This window comes from Lissotriton helveticus, chromosome 8, assembly GCF_964261635.1.
Source record: "Lissotriton helveticus chromosome 8, aLisHel1.1, whole genome shotgun sequence".
Taxonomy (NCBI): Eukaryota; Metazoa; Chordata; class Amphibia; order Caudata; family Salamandridae; genus Lissotriton; species Lissotriton helveticus.
Window position 1 is genome coordinate 1,136,717,095 of NC_136069.1, and position 25,981 is coordinate 1,136,743,075.

At 44.1% G+C, this 25,981-nt stretch overlaps 1 protein-coding gene across 1 annotated transcript in view; it reads right to left on the reverse strand.

Annotated features, from left to right (window-relative positions):
- The window catches only part of LOC144773862 (sodium/hydrogen exchanger 4-like), a 513,028-nt gene that overhangs the window by 350,917 nt on the left and 136,130 nt on the right, over nt 1-25,981 (reverse strand). Inside the window, exon 3 of the mRNA XM_078658947.1 lies at nt 24,767-25,026. Coding sequence (XP_078515073.1) covers nt 24,767-25,026 — 260 coding nt within the window. The remainder of the gene's footprint in view (nt 1-24,766; nt 25,027-25,981) is intronic.

Consider the following 25,981-nt stretch of genomic DNA (forward strand, 5'->3'; position numbering starts at 1 on the left):
TGTAATAGCACTTCCTGTTTTCCGTTCAATAATTACAGGCCGGGTTTCAGTCAACATCCGCCAGGCAGGCAGTGGACAGGGTGTCTCTTCTGTCAGTGGTCACCACCACATTGATGGACGAAGCGTCAGCTGGAATGGAGGAGTGCCGCCAATAAGAGGAATTGTTTGCTGCATGCAACTTACTTACCAATTTCAACAGGACAACTCCAACAACATACGCAATACAGATACAGTATCCATTGTTGTCTTTTATTCTATGAGTGTGACTGCATGTGCTTACCTTTACTTTGTAACCAAAGATTGTCTGTAAACTCTGTATCTTCAATTATTGTTTGTCCATGCTCTGCTTTTTTTTTCTTCTCTCAACAAAACCTACCCAAAAAGAAACCCCCATTCCCATCCATTTTACAAACCCTAACCCTCTTCCCCCGGGCTGTGTTGTTTTGCTTGATGTCTGACTAAAATGACATCAATAATTCCACACACTTGCTGGGGAGGATAAGGTGATAGCAGCAACAGGCTGGTGAAGGAATACGAGGATATCTTCTAGACTTACTCAGCTTCAGTACTATATCTTCTAGTAGTAGTAGCCAATGTCAAATAAATTCAACGCAAGTACTAGTTATACTTGCAATACTTTACCATTTGTTAGGCTACATTATGGCACTGTTCTAGTGTACTGTCACCTGCTATTTTCTCGATCGTACCGTAACCGTTGTAATGCTACAGTAAGGAGTACAAACAAGGTTTCGTTTTCTTTTTTTCCATAGGCATGCAACTGCCACTGTGTCACACCACTAGTAACACCGCAATGAGGAAATGTCACCCGCCCAGGAATGACAACGTTAATCCCCATTTCACCTGGAGCCAGCCCTGGGCCTAGCCCTAATTTCTAACACAAATTACAGGTAAGATAAGCGTTTGGTGGGAGGTAGTATAATGGAGTATTATTTCGGAGTAGACAAGAGTTTGACGGTTGTACTACTAAAGTCCTACGACTGTTCAGGAAAACAAAGTTACTGTTATACCCCCGCCCCCCACCCACCAGACTGAAAAGCAGTAAAAAACAGGTATGGTCAGATAAAGTAGTTGAAAAATATATTTATTTATCCCTAACAAAATAATCTCCCTCACCCACCCTAACCCCAACGATTGTCTCTGAAACGTCCCAAAACGATCCCAACTCCCAAATCCCACCCCCCAAAAGTCTATAAAAAAAGGGCAAGGGACACTCCACTACTGGAGGGTGCTGGTGCTGGTGCATGATGCGGCATGGGCATCATACTCCTTGCGGAGGGTGGCAAGCTCGGAGCGGAGGCCCTTAACCAAGGTCTTATACCTCAGGACCTCCTGCTCCAGGTTGGACATGCGGACTCGGAGGCGGTGTTGGCGTTCCTTGCAGCTCCTGTGGGGGGCAGCTGGTGTTTCCGGTGCTTGGCGGTGGCGGTCGGCTTTCTTAGCCCGGCTCGGTCCCGCTGGTTTAGTCACGGAGGAGGATGCAGTCGAAGATGTTGCCCCGCTCGACTGCGTGTCCTCCTCCTCCTCCAGGGCCACCAGCCGCCGATACTCGGCGACTGTGGCCTCCAGCCTCCGTTGCCGGGCCAATCTAGCCTGCTCCCTCCTTGTTGTTGATTTGGAAGAAGGAGCAACTATATGAAGAAAGAAAGACATAGTCTGTAACCAATGCTCCTTATTAATAACACAAAGTGATTGAGCCGAAAGTTGGGTCACAGAGTACAAGTAGCAAATTGAAAGCACAGTACATAACTATTGAGGACAGTATCTATGTAACCCTCCCACTTCTGCATCCTTGCTCTAACAGTAGTGGTAGTTTAATGAACTAATTCTACGACCACTATGGACTTCCATTACAGTCGACTATGACAGTACACCAGTCTTATTCTTCTTCTTCTCTCTTGTTTAGGGAAATGGGTACGTTATCTTATGCAAGCCGGCAGAATGACATGGACACAGCACAGTGAAGTTGCACCCGAGAAAAAAAGTTGCACACCATGATGATGGAGACAGACTTGCGTTACTGTACCGGTCCAGTACATGCAGGTGGTGAAGCTATTACTTTTCTATTACGGGTGGCACTGAGAATACTCTGTTACAAGGGCTACTGCTTAATTAATTTACCTTTCACCCTACAGTGCAAATGAGTACTAGAAAAGGAAACTGAAGAAGCTAACTAATTTGATTATCTATCACTTCACATGGGACGTATTTAATGACAGATGAGATGACTTTAGGTGCTTTGCTTAATATTGAGTGAACACAGTGATACACCCACACATGAATGACGTACTACAAGTAAACTAAAGTTATTAAGAGAGGTACGGAGTGTCCACCGTAATAACCAGATATATGCTGTGAATGCAAACGCAATACAAAGTACTGCTACTATTCATGGAAGTATTGGACACATTTACAATTTCTTTTCCTTGCCTTCCCTGCACTGGGACGGACGTGCGGGTGCGGTGGTACATGCTCTTCAAGGTAACACTTACTTCACCTGGCGACCATCTACTCTCTCTAGATACACATTTGCTATGTAAGAGTCAGAGAATACCATGCTCCAGGCATCCATTCATTCAAAGTATACGCACACATACAGTTTCTGTTTCACCCACCCAGGCTGCTGTCCTTCCACCCATCCTTGCTTCATCATTGACCCAGCCATGCACCATACCATATTCTTTCCTTCCCAGCCACCTCTGGGTCCAAGCAAACACATATCGTTCTTCTTTGCCAGCCATCATACAAGTTTGCGTCCCACTTACTTACACCCTTCTTTCGCTTTTCGTTCATCCCATCCATCACGTTCGTCTAAGAACTTATTGGGATTCTTCTCACCAAAAACTTCACAGCTAAGTCGAAGTACATTTCGAGGAGGCTACTACCTGGTTGATTTGTAATTGTAATACACCCGTGCAGAAAGCACACTATGCAGTCTTCAATCTCAATAAGTAAGGAATATATAGCTTACCTGTTTCCGCCACCACCGTTTGATCCCCCACAGGAACGGCCACCAGCTCTTCTACCGCCGCATCCTCCCCAGAGGCCTCCGAGTCCAAGTCCAACACATCAGCCACCTCCGCGCTGGCCCCGTCACCAGATGTTACACCTACAAAGTACATTTAAGAAAGTTAGAATACACCACTCACTACTATATAATATTTGGTCTAGGAGAAATGTTAAAAAAACAGAATACAATGTAATAATTTGTGACTGTCTACTCCATAGTAAAAATGTCCCATTTTCCAGGGAAGGCTGTTGTCTTGCTGCACTTTTATGCACAACTGATGAATGCTTGCTTTTGATTTTTAACACGCACCACTTTTTCTCCTAACAGACAGAAGCTTGACTCCTGAGTCCTAAGAACACGACCAGGATCAAGTTCAAAGTAGGTGAGAGTTCGGCTCGACCACAAGAAATGTGTCCAATTAATCGTCAGCACTAACCACTTTTCCGTTTACAGTTAAATAGTTTTATGACAAAGTAGATTTCAATAAATGTGTTTACTTTTAATAAAGCTTTTACACTTAAATAGACTCTGTGGTTTTTGTTCCTCTAGACTAGAGTGGATGAGCTAAAGGTTTTGGAATTTTTGCAAGCATGAGTGCCTCTGACACTTCTTGACTGTGCTGTGACTCCGTACTACTCTCTTGTCCTGCGTACGATAATCTAGAGATCATTGGGGATCTATAATCGGTGACTTCGGGAGCTGAATGACTCTGCCACACTATCTAGTCAGTAAGGAGACAGTGCATAGAGGTATTGCTGAATATAATGGGAGTCCAATGGAATTGCCAAATGTCCAATCTTAGTTAGCTACACAGACAGACTAATAAAAATAGTCTAGTAATACCACAGGGAGTCATCATATTCGAGGCAGGATAAGAATTTATATTCAGTCTACAAGAAGATCAAAGACGATTTAGAAAAAATCGAATGAGGAACGCTAGGAAAAAATAGGTACTGTTTAGTAAAATGTAAACTTACTGGGGCCAGCAAAGGAGCCCTCGCCTGCCCGATCCTGGCCTGCATCCTCAGCACCCTCCTCCTGTGTCCTCTTGCCCTTGGGGGGAGCTGATGTACAACATGAAAGAAAGAAAAACCATAAAACATGGATGAGATTTTTCAACCAAATCAAACATTTCAAAAGAACAATAACAACATATTTTGGAAAAATAGCAAATAGATAGACAACTATTCCACGGGATCTATCTCATGTGGTATACTACGTTATTCGTATTGCCTGATTTGCGGAACGTTGACTTAGAAAGTTCCTATGTAACTCAATAAACAGACTACTAAAGAGGTTTGCCTAGGCCTGGCACTGCAGGCAGTAGTGCACAACACGTGACAGACAAAGTCCATCCTGCTTGCAGATCAGTGAATACTCAAACTATCAATCCACCCGCCACCACCGCCACTATTTCTTCTGATAGCCATGTGACTGTCTAAAGGAAGGACACTGGACTTCAGTCTGTTGGGGCTGATTTATAAGTCCCTTGCGGAAGTTGCGGCTGATTTTCCTCCATTGTTGCGTGCCTTTTCTGACGCAGCGGCAGAACAAAAGACTCGCCATGGTGTTGGTGCGGCGTATATATTAAAAAAAAAACACATATGGGCATATGGGCGATGCATCACGTTGTAAAGCCCTGCGCCATCAGGGGGCGTTCCGGCGCAAGGGAGGGCGTACCTGCGCAGGAACGAATCCTAAAAGTGGCTGAGGGAAATCTACAAGATGTCAATCAGTCATTTTTATGACAATGATGCATGACTCAAACCCTGCGCGCTTGAAGCCGACGTACGGCTTGATGCAGCATTGGGGAGATAGGGTACCCCAGAGCATTGCTGGAGCTGCGCCATCGTTGGCACGCAACTCCAGCAATGCGCTGCCTTTACGGCACAGATGCGTAAGGCTTCTGTGACGTTTTGGGCCAATGGGTGGTGGTGGCATGGCACACAATTACTGCCGCATCCCTGCTACTTTGCAGGGATGCGCCGGTAATTGAAAATATGACCCTTACTGTCTAGCATTACGCAGTTCTTTTCTTTACAGTACACTGATACATAATTTCTCAGGCCAATGAAATGCTTCTGAACACAACATACAAAACAAAGAAGCATAGTAGCAAGCAAGGCTACTGAGAAGGAGAGCAGTGCACCTGAAAATGAAATGCATAGAAGATTTTGAAATATAATTTACCTCAATGTAATCGGCAGCATTATTGCTCTTGGTAAAGAACAAAGATTTGCAAATAACAGAGCCGGATAAAACAGAGTAGTAAATGTACTACTACTACTACTCACCAAGCCCGGGGACCTCTACGCCGAGCGCGTCCAGCAAGTCCCGCTCCCGGTCCATGACATCGGTCCAGCGGTGGGTGGCCTGGTTATACGTGCGCCGGACCCCAGAGATCTTGTACATGGCCCGGCACACCTTCTCCCACCGCTGGCGGCGCTCCCGGATGCCATAGCCGGTCGCGATCTTGCCGCCTCCCAGGATCGTCTTGGGGAGGCGGCGCTGGACATGGAAGATCAGTGCCGCCACTTCCTCCGCGCTAAAGATCTCCCTCGGGACCACTTGCTCCCCCCTTAAACGCCCGCACGGGAGCCGGGCACGGGGTGCGGGACCCTTCCCCTTCTCAGGGTGCTTCCCGGCTCCCTTTACCATGGTCTGGGCAGAAATAAACTTAAATGATAAAGAAGAAATAGAATAGTGAAGAAGAAAATAAAAGAGTTTAAAAAAGTAGTTTAAAAGTAACTAAAAGCTGCAGAAAACACAAAAATATAGAGCTAGAAAAATAGAGGGTTAGATAATAAGTAAAATTAGATCAAAAAAACTTCAAACAAGCAAAGGATGGCAGAGATTGAGAGAGGATAGAGAAAGCATGCCCAGAACCATAGCAATGAATGAGAAACAAGATGGCCGCGCCCGTTCACGACCGCGTGGGTAAGTTCGCGCGAGATTTTCCTTGCGAGTACGCGCGAACTTGTACTCGCGAGCAGCACACTTTGCGAGATTACACATAGCGGGCGGAAACGGAATTACGTCACGCCAACAAGATGGCCGCGCCCGTGTACGACCGATAGGGTAACTTGGCAAACGAATAGCTAGAAGCGCCTCGCGAACACGCGCAAGATCACGCGAACATACACGTCGCAACAAAAACAATTTTGTATTCGCACGTATTCGCGGCTTCCGAAATCGATCTCGCACGGATTCGCGCCCCAAATAACGCGCGAAATTGCAAAAAAAAACGATTTTAGCTAAAATGAAAGCAATGAGCAGGTGCAAAAGTTCAAACTTAACATTAGTAACATTCAAGGTAGTGCTTCCTGATGGGCCCCTCCAGAGTTTGCAACAATTCTATGACCCTGCTATGACCCAAACAGCAGGCTCATAGAATAGCACCATAAAGGTCCTGTAAAAAAAAAAAATCACTGCAACAAATAGCAAATTACAGATAAGGAAGGAAGCAGGTGCCAGCCAGACTGGAACTTTCAAAATTACTGACACATTAATGAAACACAAATTAATTGATGGCAGTTGAAGAAGGGCAGGTGTGCTAGCTTTTTTCAACCACCATAATCTACAGTAATAAATAAACCTAATAGGTGCCTGTGAGGATGTACTAGAGGGTGGCATGGGTGTCCCAGAGGGTGGCAGTGGTGAAACAGAGGGTGCTGTGAACCTGTGATGATAAACCAGACGTAGAAACAACATAGTCGCGGCCGTTGCAAGCCGAAAAGTAAGTTCGCAATTGCGAACTTGTCCCAAAATCGGCGCGAACACGCGCCAACACAAAAAACGGAAAAATCCGCAAGTCCGCTAGAGTTCGCGGATCTTCGCGGATTGCGAATCCGTAAATACGCAAGTTCGCGGATTGCCAATCCGCAAAATCCGCCCATGCTTACGCTCAATATACCTTTGTAGGGAGAGTATGACTCCCATCGGTGGTATCAGAGGGAGCGATTGAAATATATATATCATTTTAGGGAGAATCTCCATCTTTATGGCGGCGATGAGTCCATGCCACGACAATTAATACGGCCACCAGTGCCGCAGGCAATCCTGAACTAGCTGCAATAGTGTGGCGTAATTTATTGAGTTAGTGATCTGTAGATCGTCAGAGAGTTGCAGCCCCAAGTAATTGACAGAGACCAGAGTCCAGTGAATGTGTTAGGGCACTGCAAGAGATCCAATTTTGCGGATCAAGAAAGAGATTGAGAGCTTGGTATTTATGCACATTAATCTTAAACCCTCAGCTAAGGCAAACCTATCCTACTCCACCAGCAGAGATGGAAGAGACTCTATAGGCCTCTCCAGCGTAGCCACCACATCATCTGCATAGAGGCAAAGCTTATGTGCCGATCCTCCAAAGCGCACACCTATTATGCAGGGGTCATCCGAACCCTTTGGCCCATAGGCTACATATAAAGGGCAAATAAAAGCAGGGACAGGGGATACCCCTGCCGTGTGCCTCATTGTATGGAAAAAGGCTGCGAAACAATCCCATTGACGTGCACTGATGTGGTGGTGCTGGCATAACCACTAAATATCCAAGCTGTGAAACGAGAGGGTATGCCAAAATGGGAACGTGTCGCCCTGAGGTACGACCAATGAACCATGTCAAATGCTTTCTCAGCAACAACAGAGAATATCATCCTCTCAGAGGATAGTCAGTTGGACCTGTCCACAAGATGAAGGAATCACTTCGTATTATCGGACCACCGATGGCCAGGGACTAACCCAGATTGATCTGGGTCAATCAACCCAGGAAGGTGAGATGAGAGTTTTCGCGCCAGTATTCCCATAAAAATCTTAAAGTCCACATTCAATGGGGAAATTGGACGAAATGATGCACACATGCGAGTGTCTTTGCCCGGTTTTGGGATAACCATGATCAGTGCTTCTAGCGTCATGGGCGGGAGAGGAGCAGATGGCCCAATGGAGCTGTAAACCCATACCAGCAGGGGGGGCAGAGTTTTACAGTTTTATAGAAAACTGAGGAGAATCCAATCCACCCCAGGAGATTTGTGAGGCTTTAATTTGGAAATGGCCGAGATAACCTCCTCCATTCTTTAGGGAGCAGCCAGTTCCTCAGCATGGTGAGGGAGCAGCTTGGCCTTGGATACGCCCTGTATGTACTAGTCCAGACTACCCTCCGGTAACATCTGGGCTTCATAAATATCTGAATAGAATTGCCGAAACACGTCATTGATCTGTAGCGCACTCCGTGCCATGTCAATCTACCACTAGGAGAATGTGAGATGCTTGCCTTTGCGCCTATGGGCGGTTGGCCATGAGCTTCCGGCATCTATCTCCACCAATATAAAAAGCATGCTTAAGCCGAAGGGCAGCATACTTAGTCCTATCGATATCCATTGTCGCGAGGTGCGCTCTTGTTGCTTTCAGCTGTTTCCATACTGTAGGGGTGCTGGTCCTCTGATGGATTGTAGTGTAGTTCCTATCATCCCAATAGGGTCTGCGCATTGGAATAATATCTTCAATAGTATAGACGTAGGACAGAGGTTAACTAGGTCTTCTACTGACGATATTAGACTTAAAGTTTAATGTTTGTGCCAGCTAGCTCAGAGTTCACTAGAAACTTTCTCGAATAGACAAGGAGGAGTTTAACTTCCCTGGATAGACAAGAAGGGATTTAGTTTCTGACAACCATAGAACATGACAACTTTGCTCTCCCCTAATCAAGAGTGTATCTCTAGAGTCGTGTGAAAACAAAAGACAACTTATTTTACTCAGTCAGTTCAGTGCATTCTTAGTTTCACCAGATTGTAGAGAAAAGGAAGAGACGGGCGTGTTCAATAAAAAGATGTTATTTATTGATCAGTCTCTTTTCTCATACAAGAGAAATGAATCGCTATTATTGTAATACTTAGAGTTAAGTAAAGTGCATACAGTAATAACAGAATTATAAAATAATACTGTAAAAGCATTGATATGGTTTCTTAGCCATATGATACTTAAAATGGATAAAATAGATACATACATATATACATTGACTAATCGTACTCAACTGGTGCTTCTAACTACGCCTACCCCAATGTACCTGACCTAAGCCTAATACGTGGCGGGAGTAGATAAGTAGCAGTTTAAGTTAAGTTTGCTTTGCCAAGGGTCTGCTTCAAGAATTCTCTACAAAGGATGATTCAGTTCAGTACCTGGGAGTTTAGAAGGCTGGAGGGCTGGTATCTCTATCTCAGGTCTTGATATTCCAGCTGCCTGCGAGGGCTGCTTGGAAGCGCCGGAGCTGGATTTCTCGGCAGGAGAAAAGGCAGCGTCTCTCTCTCTCAGCGCGTCAGAAAGGAGGGGCAGCGTCTGTGGGCTTCGCTGTCAGCTGGGCTCCTCGGCAAGTCTCGCTGCTCCAATCTTGTCACCACCTCGTGTGTTTGCTTAAGGCAATGTCGGTATTATTTATACCTGAAAGGTGCCGGGATTGACGTAAGGATGGACATAAATACGTCAATAAGGATGTCATACGAACTGATCGTTCGCACATTCTTTACTGAAGTTCTCGGCTAAATCAAAACAATGGCTGTGGGAATTTCCCAGGTCGTGGTAGGTTTGATTTGTTTTGAGAACACCGTATGCCTATTAGGGGGCTGGAGGAATAGTGCTTGCCTAATGAGATGGCATGCGCTATGACCTAATCAGATAACGGGCTTCTGTGCCGTTGTGTGGCTAATCAGATAACGGGTTTCTGTGTAGTTGAATGGCTGCTAGTTAATTATTAACCAGACAAGGGTCAGAAATAGGGGGATCGATACAGTACCCATAGTAAATACACCACACCCACTCCACGTAATCTATGTCCATATTTACAAGTCTAGGCATAGTAAACATACTAGTAGTGCATGTGTATACCGAACCACCCCAAAATACAATCAAATGCATTTTGAAATTGCAAAATGGGAAATACACGAAAAGATGAGTATAGTCACTATATGCACTTCAAGCAGCATAATAAAGCTAAATCTAAACGCATATTTTTGAAATCAGCATGAATGAAATGCGGAAATTACACATGAAATGGCTCTTAATACAGAAGAAAAAAGTCGAGACCATCTCATCACAAAAATCATAATACTCGTGAACATGCTAGAGGGTAGCTAATGTGTCTTGAGTAGCTAAAGATAGAAATTTTGTTCTCTAAGAATAGTTTTACTTTAAGCAGAAGATAAGTGTCCCAAAAAATTCGTAAATATTTTGGAATGGAAGGGGAAAAAATGTCTCGCTCTCTGTAAAAACTGGTGAGAAAATTTCTTTTGCTGTATTTTCAAAGTTGAAGGCCAAATACAGGGTGTAGGGAACGCCGTGTGCTAGTTTGTTCAAAGTCATTCTTTCTGCTGTGGTGAAAACATCATATTGTTGAGACTTTCGAAAAAACTGTCAACTGCTTCTTGTGAAAGTTCCACTAGCTCGGATAAATTTTGTAACATGCATTCATGAGCATGAGTGCCTTCATAGATGTTTTGTTCAGCATAGCTGACAGAAGGTTGTACCTGATCGATGCTGCTTTCATCTTGTACTTCACAACTCTTCAATCGTAGTGGTGAAGTCTCCATGAATGCCGTCATCAGGATTGGTAGCCGCCGGGGACAGCACAATGCATGAGCCGTTACCGGACCCAACAAAGTCTCTGCGTCCATTGGCACATCCGATTGTAGTGTCAGACAGGTGTCCAACACGCATTCTTCGCCGCATAGCAAGCACCTTAATACAGGCATAACACAACTTTGCCACATCGGTCTGAATGAAAGAAACCAAGTCATATTTAAATCTCGTAGCCTTGCTAGTCCAAGGACTTTAGTTATGCGGTCCCGGTAGCCAATAGCTCGGATTGTTTCTTCCATTATCGCTGGTGTCTTGTCTGTGACGTGGTTTGCCATAGCGAAGTAACAGGATCAAAAATAGGATGCCTGCCACTAGTCCCAAAAGGAGAGGAAGTCCGCCAAAGATGGAATGGACAAAATCAGGAAAAATACCCAGGATGGCTTTGAATGGGGTTAAAGCTCCCGAAAACACTGTCTTAAATACGCTCACGATTCCGCTTGTATCAGAAATATTTAAGATTTCGCTCAGTATTTCTGCGAAATGTATGGGGGAATTGGTTGATAACAGTGAATGAATCTCAGCCGTTGTCCTTGCAACTTGGAGATCATATGTTTCTTTTGATGACGATAACATGGTTGGCGTCTGTAGGAGCACTGTCTTCATTCTGCTTAAAGTATCAGTTCGAATAGAAGAAATCTTCAAACTGGGCCACAACCTTGCCTCCCTGTCTCGGGCATCGTTCGGGTACAATACTCGTTCACAGCACATGACCTTCGTAGTCACGGTTATGAGATAAGGTTTTCCGGGCAGCAGACTGCAACATCTGCGATCTACAATTAGAATGTAACTCCCGTTCGAGAGTCTCTTAAAGAATGGTTCTATTTGTGTTGCAGGTGTGCCTAGCTGGTGACATGAAAGGTTATTTGAGTTCCCTTCACAAGCTCCATGCAAACTAATACCCTGACACAGAAGTGTACCGCTTAGTGACCTTTCACAATTATTGCCACTAAGGAACACACTTTGTCCTTTATTACTAACACATGCGTGTGTATAGGGCAAGTTCCATGTTGACTTATTGTATCCTTTACCCAACCTTTCATACTGGCCTGCCTGTATATATTTTTGGCAGTATTGAAACTGGAAAGTTGTTATCGGAATATTTATTATCCCGTGTATTATCCATTCAATGACAGGTCGTTCTGACATTGTCAATGGTAATCTCTCAAGTTTTTCAATGCTCAGAATTGTATAGTCAGCGCCCTTCTGTGCCAAACTGATTTGTTTATCAGTAAGGTTAAAGATATTAAATAGTGACGTTGTGTTGATTAAACGCCAAGGCACATAGCCTGAACGCAGATTTTGTAACGTCCAGCCAAGTTGTACAATAGAACGCAATTGGGACTGACCGTGTTGTAACATCAGTAAGTCTTGCGATATTATATTGATTGCTGAAGATACAATACTGTCCAGTGAATATATTCTGGAGGACAGAGTCATTAACCCATTGTCCACAACAGAAAGTGATTTTTCCAAATTAATACGGTCAATTTCCCGTATTTTTTGTGCTGTCTCAATTTGAGTTACTTTCCAAACTTCATTGTAAGCTGCATATATAGAGGCCGCTATGAAACGTTTTTGACGCTGTTTGCGTGGTCCCATAATGAAATCACGCAAGTCAGCACCTTCTTGAAGTAAAGTTAGGTGTTGCTTAATTTCTGCCAGTGTGGATGTTTGTAGCCATTGAAGGCAGAGCTTGCCCACACTGTAAGTAGTTACTATCCCTGGATGTTGTCTTTGGGAATATCTAGGGTCTGGCCTGGTCAATTTGAACCCCTGTATTTTGTTCAGGAATCTGTCTTGACAGTTATTTGTGTCTGTGGGCCAGATCAACCATTGTTTCCAATCAGGATGTGTTCTGTTTTGCTTTAAAATATGGTTTACGTCTATCTCAACCTCTATAGAGTTATTACTATTCGTTGTTGGCTTTGGAATAGACGGTTTGTTTAAGTCTTTGATTTTGGCTATGCCAAGACAGGTAGTTTGTTGAATAGTGTCATTGAAAAATATAATTTGTTCTGGGATCATGCAGGCTCTGAACAATGATTCTATACCTTGTACTTGCCAATCTTTTGTACCCCAAACAGTTTTTGTTTCAATGTTACTGTTCCAGAAATCAAAACCAAATGTATTCATTTGCTCAAAAAATGAATCTGAATATATCAATTTTGTGTTTGTAAGCATGGTCTTCATACCTGTCTTATTTGACAATTTGAAATAAAATGTTTCTGCATTACTTGTATTAAACCCTGAAAAGTATGAATATTTATCAAAAAATGTTTTGGAACTACCCTTTGGTGGAGTAGCACAATGTTCCCATTGGTTATAATTTAAAACATTTCTAGGTTGTGCAGATTTATGGAGATAATGGTTACCATAGTGGTTATAGCAGAACATTTGATCATAATTAGATGAACCCTGTAAATAATCATGTTCTGTAAACGTAGCAGACATTACTAGGTCAGACATCATATCATTAATACTTTCAAAGTCCCAATCATCAGCAAATGTGCTTGGTTTTACAAAGTCACTTAACGAGATCTTAAATTGGTGTGGATACTTCAGGATTTCAACCGGGCCATAGATTTCATAATCAGTATTGTCCCATGCTACACCGCCTGGTATAGGATTGGCTGTAAAGTTCACTGAAGAAAGTTCTCTTTTCTTGACATGTGAAGATGTGTGTGTTTTAAGGACCAAGTTGATTTTCTGGCTTGCTGTGTCCATTTTAGCATATTTTCCCTCAATGAAATGCCCCAAGCATAGTACCATGATGAGCCAAAGTATGAGGACAAATGCACCTAATGTCACCCAAATTTCAATCCATGGAGAAGTCAGATAGGTTCTCTTTAGTTGCTGAAAAAGTTCCTTTGCTTTGTCTTTAAAAGTTTTTGTTGATGGCTGTACTTCTGGTTCGCTTTGTTCTTCTGAAGAATCATCGAAGTTGATGAAGTAGCCGGATGCCGTTCTGTCAATTGTTCCAATTGCTTCTGGATTACTTCTTGTTTTTGGCTTTTGCTTTGTTTCATTAGAAGAATCTGTAGTTACATCATCGTAGCTTGTTGTTTCTTGATGAAAAGCTTTGATTTGGGTTTTAAGAGGTTCAAGTTCCATTGCTTTGTTGCATAGTCCTTGTTGTTTCACTGTAGATTTTCCAAATGTGATCAGTCTTTCAGATTGAACCTCTGTGGATGTAGCAAACTTTGGTGTTCTGCTACTTCTTGGGAGTCCACTTGGCCTACTATTTGTTATCGGCCACATGATTGTGGTTTAACCAGGTCGATGGATATGACTCGGTTCTCCTTTTTACCAGCAAGGGGCGGTAGTACTACTGATCTTGTCCCGTTGATAGACAAGACAGGAACTGCTTTTCTGTAAGAAGGCCCAAATTCCTTCTGTACCGCGATCTTTTCTCTGACTAGATCCCCGACTTTTGGAATCCAGACAGGCCTTGCTGGGACAGGTGGTTTTTCTTCAGTGGTTGCTGGCTGCTGTTTCAACTTTATGTTGCTCAGGTCTTTTCTTGTTTCATTTAAGTCCTGTAAAATAGCCAAGCGATCTTTGATATCAAGGCATTTTTCTTTAACCACTGAAGTCTGACTATCTAAGTCCTGGATTAACATTCTAGTCCCAAACAATAGTTCGTACGGACTGAGTCCTTTCAGAGAATTTCTTGGCAGGTTATTTAGACTACGTTGGACACTTATTAAATGTTTGACCCACCCAGCTCCCGAACCTAATACCTTTGCTGTTATAGATTGCTTTATGTCACGGTTTTTTCTTTCTACGATTCCGTTTCCCTCAGGATGAAATGGACAAGAATACCGCAATGCAATGCCCATGCTGGTCATGGCCTCCTTATAAGCTCGAGAGCTAAAAGCAGGACCCTGATCAGAATGTAGCATGCCAATTGCGTATGTGCCGATAAAGACTCGCAAATCTTTTATAACAGTTCTGGCGTCAGCCGATCGCTGGGGCCACATCCATATGAATCTCGTGCATGAATCCACTGCGACCAAGATATATTTGTAGTTACCATCCCTTTGTAAGGGACCACAGTGGTCCAGGTAAACACAGGCTATTGGTTTATCTGAGATTAGAAGGTGCGTCTGTGCTGGTCGTTTCACTGTTGAAACTTTCATTCTTTGACATATTTCACATTCTAGAACATAGTTCCTTGTTTGTCGTCGCATTTGTGGCCACCAGTATCTCTGTTTTAATAATGATACTGTGGCTGAAACGCCAGCATGTACAGAAGCAAGCCCTTCGTGTGCCGCTATAATGAGTCCTAACCTATGTTCCATGTTTGGAATTGCCCTATCCCCCACTCCAGAGATTCGAGCAAACGGAACATTATTTGCATCAGTAATGTATGAGTACTTTACTGGAAAGCCTTTTGGGAGTGGTTCTATTATTTTTTATAAATATTTTTTCAGGTTTTTCAATTAGTTGGGGTTTCACCGGTTTTCCACCCAAACTATCTCTTCCTAGTTCTTCATAGGATTTTTCTATGATTCTGGCAATCTCGAATGGTTGGTCTGCTATATCTGTCTCTTTTAACCTCTGGCGGATCGCCACATTTGCTGCTTCTCCCTTTATATTGGCTAGTAATATTGCCGAGACCTGCTTGAAGTCTTTTAGTAATTTCATACCAAGAGTTAAAGCAGGTTCTGGACCGTATTCATCTTGAATTTGTTTTAGCACATCTGGTATTACTGACATGGATGGAACACCATGTGTTTTGGTGTAAATGGAAGCAAAGACTGTACCCCAAGTGTCACAGTCCTCCACATGTGGTGCGATTCCCATTGGAAGACAGATAGTCAGAATCCTGTGTTTCTCAACCGGGGTGGTATCTGGAAATACCGCCTCTATTTGAGTGATCATTTGTGCTAACCAGAATGGAATTTGTTCCCGTTTTGCGGGTACTTTACCTAGACAGGACTGTATGTTCTGTGGTGTAATTTTATTTGTGTTCCCCTGGTGAGGGATCAGCTGTGGAATTTTAATAGCTGGTAGGAGTGTTGAAGTCCGCATTACATATTGGACTAATTGTCTGTGTATTTTAATTAGTTGTTTTAGCTGTGCTAAAAGATCTGGTGCAGACATTTCTTCAATGTCTGGATGTGGTGTGTATCCGGATAGGACCGGCCACGTTGCTCCTGGTCTACCTAGTGGACCGAGCCTGGTGATGTGATTATTATGTTTTAGGGCGCCATTAAACCAGAGCAGGTGCTCTTGGTATTTGAGTGGTATTTCCACCTCCTCGAAAGGAGTGTACTCATTTGGAGGTTCCTCTATTTTGTAATAGTGGAAGTCCTTTGTTACAGCGTTTGCTGCTGGAAAGTTTATCCATGAATAGAATACCTCTGTCTGCCGATATTCGTGTGCCTCGATTACGAATATGACTGTACGACCTCTCGGTGTCAGCCCATTTTCTATAAGTTTTAAAGTTATAGATTTCCTTATGTTGACCAGGATGAGTATTGCCTCCGGGTCAGTTTGCAGCAGAGTATTGTCAGCTGCTAGGAGTTCAGCTGCTATTCTAACTGTCTCCCTTTCTTCTTCAGTTTCTGACATTCTAATGTCAAGAAAATTATTTTATTTATTTGCAGATCAGGTTTCAATGGAAACAAAGATTAGATGCACAATATTTTGGAACAGTGTATCCTTCAACGTTGAATAAACCAAGAACCATACACAGGATTCTCCTCCTACTAAGTTTGGCGGATTTAACCTTTCACCCACTCCAGACGTCTTTGGAGTATTACGGGAAAAAGGGGTCTGTGTGAAAAAGCACGACTGAGTTACTCTAATGTCTTACGTTAGATTTATCGCCCATCCAAACACGTTGGGCGCCATGTAGTGTAGTTCCTATCATCCCAATAGGCTCTGCGCATTGGAATAATATCTTCAATAGTATAGACGTAGGACAGAGGTTAACTAGGTCTTCTACTGACGATATTAGACTTAAAGTTTAATGTTTGTGCCAGCTAGCTCAGAGTTCACTAGAAACTTTCTTGAATAGACAAGGAGGAGTTTAACTTCCCTGGATAGCCAAGAAGGGATTTAGTTTCTGACAACCATAGAACATGACAACTTTGCTCTCCCCTAATCAAGAGTGTATCTCTAGAGTCGTGTGAAAACAAAAGACAACTTATTTTACTCAGTCAGTTCAGTGCATTCTTAGTTTCACCAGATTGTAGAGAAAAGGAAGAGACGGGCGTGTTCAATAAAAAGATGTTATTTATTGATCAGTCTCTTTTCTCATACAAGAGAAATGAATCGCTATTATTGTAATACTTAGAGTTAAGTAAAGTGCATACAGTAATAACAGAATTATAAAATAATACTGTAAAAGCATTGATATGGTTTCTTAGCCATATGATACTTAAAATGGATAAAATAGATACATACATATATACATTGACTAATCGTACTCAACTGGTGCTTCTAACTACGCCTACCCCAATGTACCTGACCTAAGCCTAATACGTGGCGGGAGTAGATAAGTAGCAGTTTAAGTTAAGTTTGCTTTGCCAAGGGTCTGCTTCAAGAATTCTCTACAAAGGATGATTCAGTTCAGTACCTGGGAGTTTAGAAGGCTGGAGGGCTGGTATCTCTATCTCAGGTCTTGATATTCCAGCTGCCTGCGAGGGCTGCTTGGAAGCGCCGGAGCTGGATTTCTCGGCAGGAGAAAAGGCAGCGTCTCTCTCTCTCAGCGCGTCAGAAAGGAGGGGCAGCGTCTGTGGGCTTCGCTGTCAGCTGGGCTCCTCGGCAAGTCTCGCTGCTCCAATCTTGTCACCACCTCGTGTGTTTCCTTAAGGCAATGTCGGTATTATTTATACCTGAAAGGTGCCGGGATTGACGTAAGGATGGACATAAATACGTCAATAAGGATGTCATACGAACTGATCGTTCGCACATTCTTTACTGAAGTTCTCGGCTAAATCAAAACAATGGCTGTGGGGATTTCCCAGGTCGTGGTAGGTTTGATTTGTTTTGAGAACACCGTATGCCTATTAGGGGGCTGGAGGAATAGTGCTTGCCTAATGAGATGGCATGCGCTATGACCTAATCAGATAACGGGCTTCTGTGCCGTTGTGTGGCTAATCAGATAACGGGTTTCTGTGCAGTTGAATGGCTGCTAGTTAATTATTAACCAGACAAGGGTCAGAAATAGGGGGATCGATACAGTACCCATAGTAAATACACCACAGGATGTGTTCTAATTCAACTACCTCTCCTGTCAGTTGGTCCCTCTTCTCTTTCCTGAGCCTATTGTCTGGTACAGCAATCCCTAAGAACTCCCCCCTAACAACTGCTTTGAGAGTATCCCATAGAATGGCTGCTGACATATCCGCTGAGTCATTTACGGCAAGATAGTCAGTAATGGTTTTAGTAATTTGCGTTATCACCGACGGGTGCTGTAACATGGTCTCCCACAGTCGCAAAAATCGGCGTGAAGGCCGTTGACAGCACAAGGACAGGGAGGCCCTTACCGCTGAGTGGTCTGATATGGGGTATACGACTGTCACTGCCTCTTGAAGCTGCTGTGTGAGAGAGTCTGTTGTCAAAATATAATCAATCCTGGCATAGTCTTTTATCACTTTTCAGAGGAACCCCTCCTGCCCTTTATTGGAGATACAGGCCGTGGCCACTGTGAATGTGTGGTGCCCCAGTGTCAAGGAGTAATCTAAGAGTCTACCCCAAATCTCGGCCTGCTTAGTGCCAATCTGTCCCTTAAACTCTGCAGAAACCAATATGGCCACCCCTGCCTTTTTAGAAGCCTGAGAGGAAACATCTGATAGGGGAATGCTCTGGACCGTAATCTGTGGGTGTCCTGCGCCAGGAGGTGCATTTCCTGAATGAGGCAAATCTGACTGCCAGAGTTTTCTAAAATGGACAACACTGCACACTTTTTAATTGGATTATTAAGGCCCTTAACATTGAGGGATCAAACCTTGAGATCATACATCTCGTGGGTCAAAAGGAGGGTACCAAACAGCAGGAGGCTGACCCCAGAAGCTTACCCAACCAACGTCCCCAAAGCGCGCAGCTGTCTGCAGGAACAACAAATCTATACTACGTGCAAATTCCAAGGAGCTAAATACCCCAGAAGGAGGAGAGGACCCCTTTACCCGTAACAAAAAATCAACTAACAATAACAACCAAACATAACGTACATCAGTGTCCCGGGACATCAACCCCATGGTGAGACGTGAGATGTTCAGAGGAACTCTTCCGCCGCCACCGCCTAGCACCCAGTACAGTAAGGTATAAGCGTGCCCCTTAGCAAACTGTCCCGTTTGACTGGATCCACAGGCCATCAATTCTTTTCTGTATTGACCACAACCAGAGTATCAAGAAAAGCTTTGCGCTCCTTCGCCATTGTCGCTGGGTCCGGGTGCAGGTGGAACGGAGACCCCCCAACCCAGCTCCAGCTTGCTGATCGGGACTGCCAGCCCTCAGAGCCACGCCTCTCCAGGGAACCCCCCTGCTTCACCGGTTGATTGAGAAGCAATGTTACCTCCCACAACGAACGTATCTGGCGGAGCTTGCCTTCCCACTTGAAGATGAGTCTAAACGGGTGACCCCATGAGTAGGAGATGTCCTTTGAGTGCAGGAATGCTGTGATCCCCCTGAAGTCCCGTCATTTCTTCAATATGGAGGCAGCCATATGTTGAAATAGGAGAGGCCGGGTTGAACGAAAGTCAAGTGGATGTTTTGCTCGCACCTCCCGGAGGATCCGTTCCTTGAGCTGGAAGACATGGATGCAGGTTAAGATGGCCAGGGGGGGTGTCACTGATCTCCTAGACCCCACCAGGTGTGTCCAGGCCAGCTTGATCTTCTGCTCAGCAGGGGCCTCAAAGATATGGCGGAAGAGGTCCTGAGGGACCGCCCAGATTCTGATTTTGTTTCTCCAGGAGTGGTTCTTGAGGTCCTTCACCTGGGCCTGGAGGTCCTGCTGCTGATTCTGAAGGCAGAGGACCTCCTGCTGGAGTTGATGGATCTCCTCCTCTCGTGAAGACTCATGAGTCTCCAAGGCATCCACGCTCTTGCCAATGGGGTCCACATCCCTACAGATCTCCCGGAGCTCCGAGAAGATCTCTTTCTTCATGGCATGGAATTCCCAGAGTCAGAGACGCAAATAGAGACTCAAGTACACTATGGGTGACTGGGCCCTCCGCGTTGGTGGAGTCTTGTTTTGCTGAGGGTCCCCCGGATGGCTGTGCCAGGTCGGCCCCACCAGTGCCAACTTTGTGGAGGAGGTCCTTCACCGAATGTTCTTCCTTAGGCTTGGTAGTGGCCATGAATTATTGCAAGGGGGCCTTCTGTGTCCCTGTGGTGCAAACGTTCAATGCACGGGGAGGAGGTGTGTGACAGAGGGAGGCCCGAGGAGAAAAGATGGCGCCCAAAAGCTAATCCAGTATAGTATGTGCTGGCCCCGGCATATATCCCTCTTATTCTGCTTGTGCCCCTCCGCAGTCACTGCAACAGTACAATATGTCAGGGACATTCCGGAGCGAGGTAGGCGCCAATCCCAGAGCTATTACCAACAGACCCTGGCCCCCCGCTGTGCTCCTGCTTCAGAGGTACAGGCCGCTACCTGTGACACCACTACTCCTCCAGGAAGGCCTGGTACCTATAGCCGAGGAACTGTCTCTGATGACCCCTACCGCAGTCCAACCCCGTTAGGGCCAAATCGGGCGTTGCGGTGTGCTGCATTTGGGTGGCAACAGCGCCAAAATCAGAGTGGCCATAGAAGGGGGTCCAGCCACCCATCCACGTGTTCCACCCACACCTTCTAAGAAGCAGCGATCTTGCCTGGCTCACTGCCATAAAGGACCCGGGTCCAAGGCTGCACACTCCGCTCCAGGCCCAGGCCTACCTTCAGGGAAACAGAATACGCCACCAGCACCGGACAGAGGTGATGTCCCGGTGGGGTCCTAAACTGTGTTGGGCTGTTATGCAAGGCTTTTGGGGCCGGGAATTTGGCAAAGGACCAGAGCATTAGCAGGCACGTCCTACTCATCCACCATCTTGGCCACGCCTCAAGATAGTAATTTTCAAAGATTAAAAGTATAAATAGTGCATCGAAGCAACAATCTCCTCTGGGGGTTATCTGGTTGTGTAGGACCGTGGCATTGTCAAGGGTTCGGACTGATCATGATGGAGCGCGAATTGGATACAGGAACCATGCAAGGCCTACTAAACAAAGTACCTTGATCCTGGTCATGAAAGCGAGAGGCGAGCACAGCCGAGTGATGCATTGGTGTTGAACCCTGCAGTCGAGATGATGCATCGATGTTCTCCATTTAACAATGGCAATGAGTCAGTTTTGAAGATGAACTGCCAAAGCCAAGGTTCACTGTTTCCAATTCCAATGCACCAGTTTCTTCACACATTCCACGGAATGTGTCAATCTTCTCACACTGTAGCGGCGGCAAAGTGGCGGTTTCAATGCATCCGTTTTTGAGGTCATGAACTAGTTCCGACTGCCATGCCCTGGGTCTGTTTCCACAACAGCGTCTACGCATCGATTCTGCTTCCTGCAGCTGAGTGTATTTTGGATCCACTGGAGTAAGCACCTGGATTCAATTCCAATGGACCAGGCACAGGAGCAGGAGGTGAGACTTTGATATCCCTAAGTCTCAAAATAGGAGGCAGGCCAGCATGCCCTTGGAGATCACTCCGGTTTCAAGCAAGAGTCCTAGGCAGGGGCAGAGGGTAGCAGGCAGAGTGCCGTAAAAACATTTTGAAAACAATGGAATGGTATTAGAAGCTTCATGCAAATTGATGAGAGAGGCAATATTGCTTAGTGTTGTAATTTTCACTTTTCCAAGAGCTTAACCTTGTTTTCAAACCTGGCAAGGAAATCAGGATTTTGTGGAATAATGGAGCTACAATTGCATGAATGTATGATTTCTTCCCCTCCAGGATGTTCTTCACACCCTTGAGGGGAAGATCCTGACACCTGCCCATTAGATACGTTCTTCCTGAAAGACATTCCTGGCACGTCATCCTGCATTCATTTGCATTGAGAGACCTTGTCTATATGTACTGGGATGACTTTATGTGAATTTCAACTCTGAAGTTGAAATGACAATTTTCTTTGATTGTCTGCATTACTGTCTGGTATTTTGCATTAAACACTAGTTTGACTTTAGGCTTCCCAACGTGCTATATTTTATTGTTAACATGTGGAATGTCACAATAATCTGCATTGTGTCCATACCCATCTATTCCTAACGGACTGATACATTATTTTGAGATAAATAACAGGAAGAACCTTTCATGGCAATTTGTTATGCCCATTTCTCAATGTCTGTGAGATTGTATGTGGTAAATTCAATAATTAGACATGAGTGAAACATAATTTAGAAGTGTTTTGTATCCTGACATTATGATAGCACATTTGCCAGAAAAATATTTCTGATCTAAAAACGTACTGCGTTTGTTGGGTCCCATCTCAACTCCACAAATTAAAGCACAATTTTTACTCAGTTTCATTTGTACCAGATTGATTCCGTGTGTTTAAATGGATACATGGTAACTCAGTATTTCAGAATACCCAGAAACAGACCTGTTTTCTTAATAAAATCCAATCTTTCATTTGCTTTTGAGGCAAATTACTTAGAAAGGGCACTAGTTGAGCAAATACCTTTCCCATGGACTGCTCTTTGCAAAGACTGTATTCAAGACAAAGGGGATTATTTGAGCGTTGGTGGACTGCACTCCCCTTCACAAAGTCATCTCAAGGATGTACTCCACTGCTCCGACATAGTACAGTATACATATTTAGAGGGATCCGCTACCCAGGTGGAGATCTCTGTCTTCAGTAGACCAACCAACCAAGCTGTCTCCACTGAAAGCACTGAAGCTTTGCTGTGCTTCTGAGATTGTTTTATGTATATTCTTCGTGATGAACAATCAAATAGAATACAAGGCCTTAGCCAGAGATTTTAACATTTCAAAAGCAAATTTTGGTAGTTGATTGCACATTTAGCTGTACTGGTTTTCAACTGTGGACGTCCCTGTCCTGAGACTGACATGACATTTCATCCTCTTCAAGAAGACTCTAAAGCCTGACACCATTAGGGGCAAATATGAATTTTAAGTTTTATCATCGGAATATCCCATTAGTAATACTTTCTATCCACAACCCTTCCCATTCTCTCAATGCACTCATTCCCTAATTCTCCCTTTCCATAATCCACCCTGGTATTAATAACTATAGTGCTTAGAAATCGACCCCAAGTGTATTGACGCTTTACATATTAAATTAAGGGCATTGTGCATGACTTGCAAAATATAGTCAGAAACTGGGGGCCACATGTACGACTGATTTTAGAGCTCACAAATAGAGATTCGGGCCGTTTGCGACTGCTAAAACTGCTTTTGGCATGTACTAACCCTATTTTGCGAGTCGTCAACCTTTTACCGATTCGCAAAATAAGGTTCGTGAATCACTATTATGAATGGGCGTGTCAAGGGTGTCCCTTCCTAATAGTGAATTGCAGGGGCATGTATGAATGTTTTGCGAACAGAATGAAGTTGCATAACGTTCATACGTTACCGCCTCCGTGAAGGGGTGGTAAACCATTCACAAACGGGAAGTGGTTTTGAGAACAGGCAGTGGTCTGTGGGACCACTACCTACTCTTAAAGACTGACAAAGAAACTTTGCATTTTTCTTATTAAATGCATTCTGTTTTTCCTTTAAGGAAAATGGGCTGCATTTTTTAAAATAATTGTTGTTATTTAAAAATCAATGACGGACATGGTGGTCTGCTGTCCACAGCAGGTCACCATCCATGTGATAACAGGCCATTGTTAATGGGTAGCAAATTGCGATCTACCTCATGAATATTAATGAGGTAGGTAATTTGCTGCCCCATTGGAAATTGCTAAATGTGTCTGAGACACATTAGTACATTTAATTTTGCCACTTGCTAATAGTGACTCACTAAAAATAGAAATCTCAATTTGTGAGTCGCAAAATCAAATGGTCGTACATGTGGCCCTTAGTTCTGTAGGTTTCCTCAAAGTCTTGTGGTAAATTTCTGACTGCTATGGATTCATAACTATCATAGAAGATTCACAGATGATGTGGAGTCTTTCTCAATTCCATGTTACTTATTTGGATTCGCATTTATGCATATGTATAAGTAATAGAATATTCTAATTGCACTTTCAAACTTTTTAATGTGCACAAAAAAACACCACTACTACACCTCCACTCCCCTACACATTTTGTGTTTTTCCATACAATTCCACCTTAAATACAGATGTTGTCCTGCCCTTGACCGGTTTAAATCAAAATGATTATTACTCTCCAACATGTAAATCTGGGGATGACAGGCGCGGCCGGCACTGGCAAGAGCATTGGGGCGGCGGGACTGGGGTGGGGCGGGGCGTTAGGGGGGAGTTGACAGACGACATCCTGTCATCTGTCGACTCCCCCTCACCGCCCCCCCTCCCCACTGCTCTAACCTGTGCCAGCTGCGCCAGGTGGATGATCATGTATGCTCCAAAGCTTTTTTGCCCTCGAACACCCATTCCCCGTTTCTTTTGATCTGAAATGCTAGCAGGTGATATTACTCCAATATAATGTAATATCATATGTCTCCATAGTGCTTAACACGTGTGAATTCATGTTTTGTGAATGCAACTTGTGTGCACAAAGTCAATGGTCCTTATTACCAGTGTCCCAGTAATTACTGTGATAATTAGCATAACTCATAAACGCTAACTCCATTCGGTCAGAATTTATCAGGTGTAATAAGCGCCACCCAATTATTTGTTCTGGGGGAGTAGCATGGGGATTGTAGTGCTTATCACACCAAAATCAGATTATATTGGCAAATACCAATTTTTTTTCCTTCGATAAACATTGGCAAGTTTTGAGTGTCTGATAAATCTCAAGTCTCATAATTGTTATATGTGGGTATCAGCAGTCACTGCACATATCGCAGTTAACCTGGCTGCTTGTAATAACAGTATTTGTGAATTGGGTCCATTAATTACAAATCAAATCAATAGATAACAGAATGCCCCACCTGAGGCAGCAATTTTCCTCTGCAGTGTTCCGAAGTGTTATTAATTGAATACTCACGAAAGGATGCCGGAGAGGTAGAGCATCTCAGCAGAAAGGTAAGACAGATAGCTGAACATGAAGACAAGCAGAGGTTCAATTGAAGTAATGTTTCGGGTATGTCGAGTGACGAATGCAGAGCAGAATCCAAAAACAATTCCGAAGAACACGCCACCGATCCCGACCATCATGAAACGAGCCATCCCAGCAACGATGTCAACAGGTTTAATCGGTTCAAAGGTGTGCATGTGTTTTAAAGAGATGAAGATGTTATATAAAACCTGAAGGGAAAAATACTCTAGTTAGGAGTGTGTTTTTTCTATAACTCAAGGCATCACAAATTAATTTCAATTCTGGTAGCTAAAAATGGTACTTGTCAGCTACCAATAATAAAGCAAGCTGCATGGCATTGCCACTTACACTGAAACAACAAATTCTTCTAACATTTTTTCAGATAATAATGGTTTTGGGATTGCACGGGTGACAACAAAAAAAAGACGATGAAAATAGTTATAATTGCATAGGGATTCCAACATGGAAGAGTTGTTTGCAAATATACTGGCAAAGGAAGATGGAATAACTGTGGGGCCGATTACAAGTCTGGCGGTCCTTAGCTGTTAGATTCATGGTGGCGCAGCGGTGGTGGTCCTTTTGCCGCCTTATTCCGAGGTGGCCGTTTGGACCACCACCGCTGCCCCGGCTGCACAAGGGAACCACCGTTCCCTGGCTGTGGGGCAGCGGAAAGGAGTATCCAATATGCAAGGCAGGACTGCCAGTTCTGCCAAGCATATTATGAGTTTCTCCAACGCCAGCCTTTTCATAACCCCATGCCTCTGCTGCCATGGGGATGAATTCAGGGGCCACAACATGTGCCCCGTTAGCATGCACCCCAGGTTACAGCATGGCATGGACTTCACAGTCCATGCTGTTCTGGAACGTCTTTTGCGTTCCCTTTGCCGTGCCTGTTTTCAGGGCACTACTAGGGAACATCAAAAGAAAAGCCCACCAGACACAAGTTGGACCAAGCACGCCTTTGGTGGTGCTGTGCCGGTGCAAAGCCAGCAGACCATCACCAAAATAGTAATCAGGCCCTAAGTTTCCAGTGCAGAAATGGTTAGGCCCACCTCAAATTTCATGAGATAAGTTTCCAGTGCAGAAATAGTTAGGCCCACCTCAAATTTCATGAGACCGATGGCAAGAGTACTTTACAATAGGAAAAACTATTTTCAATAAGGA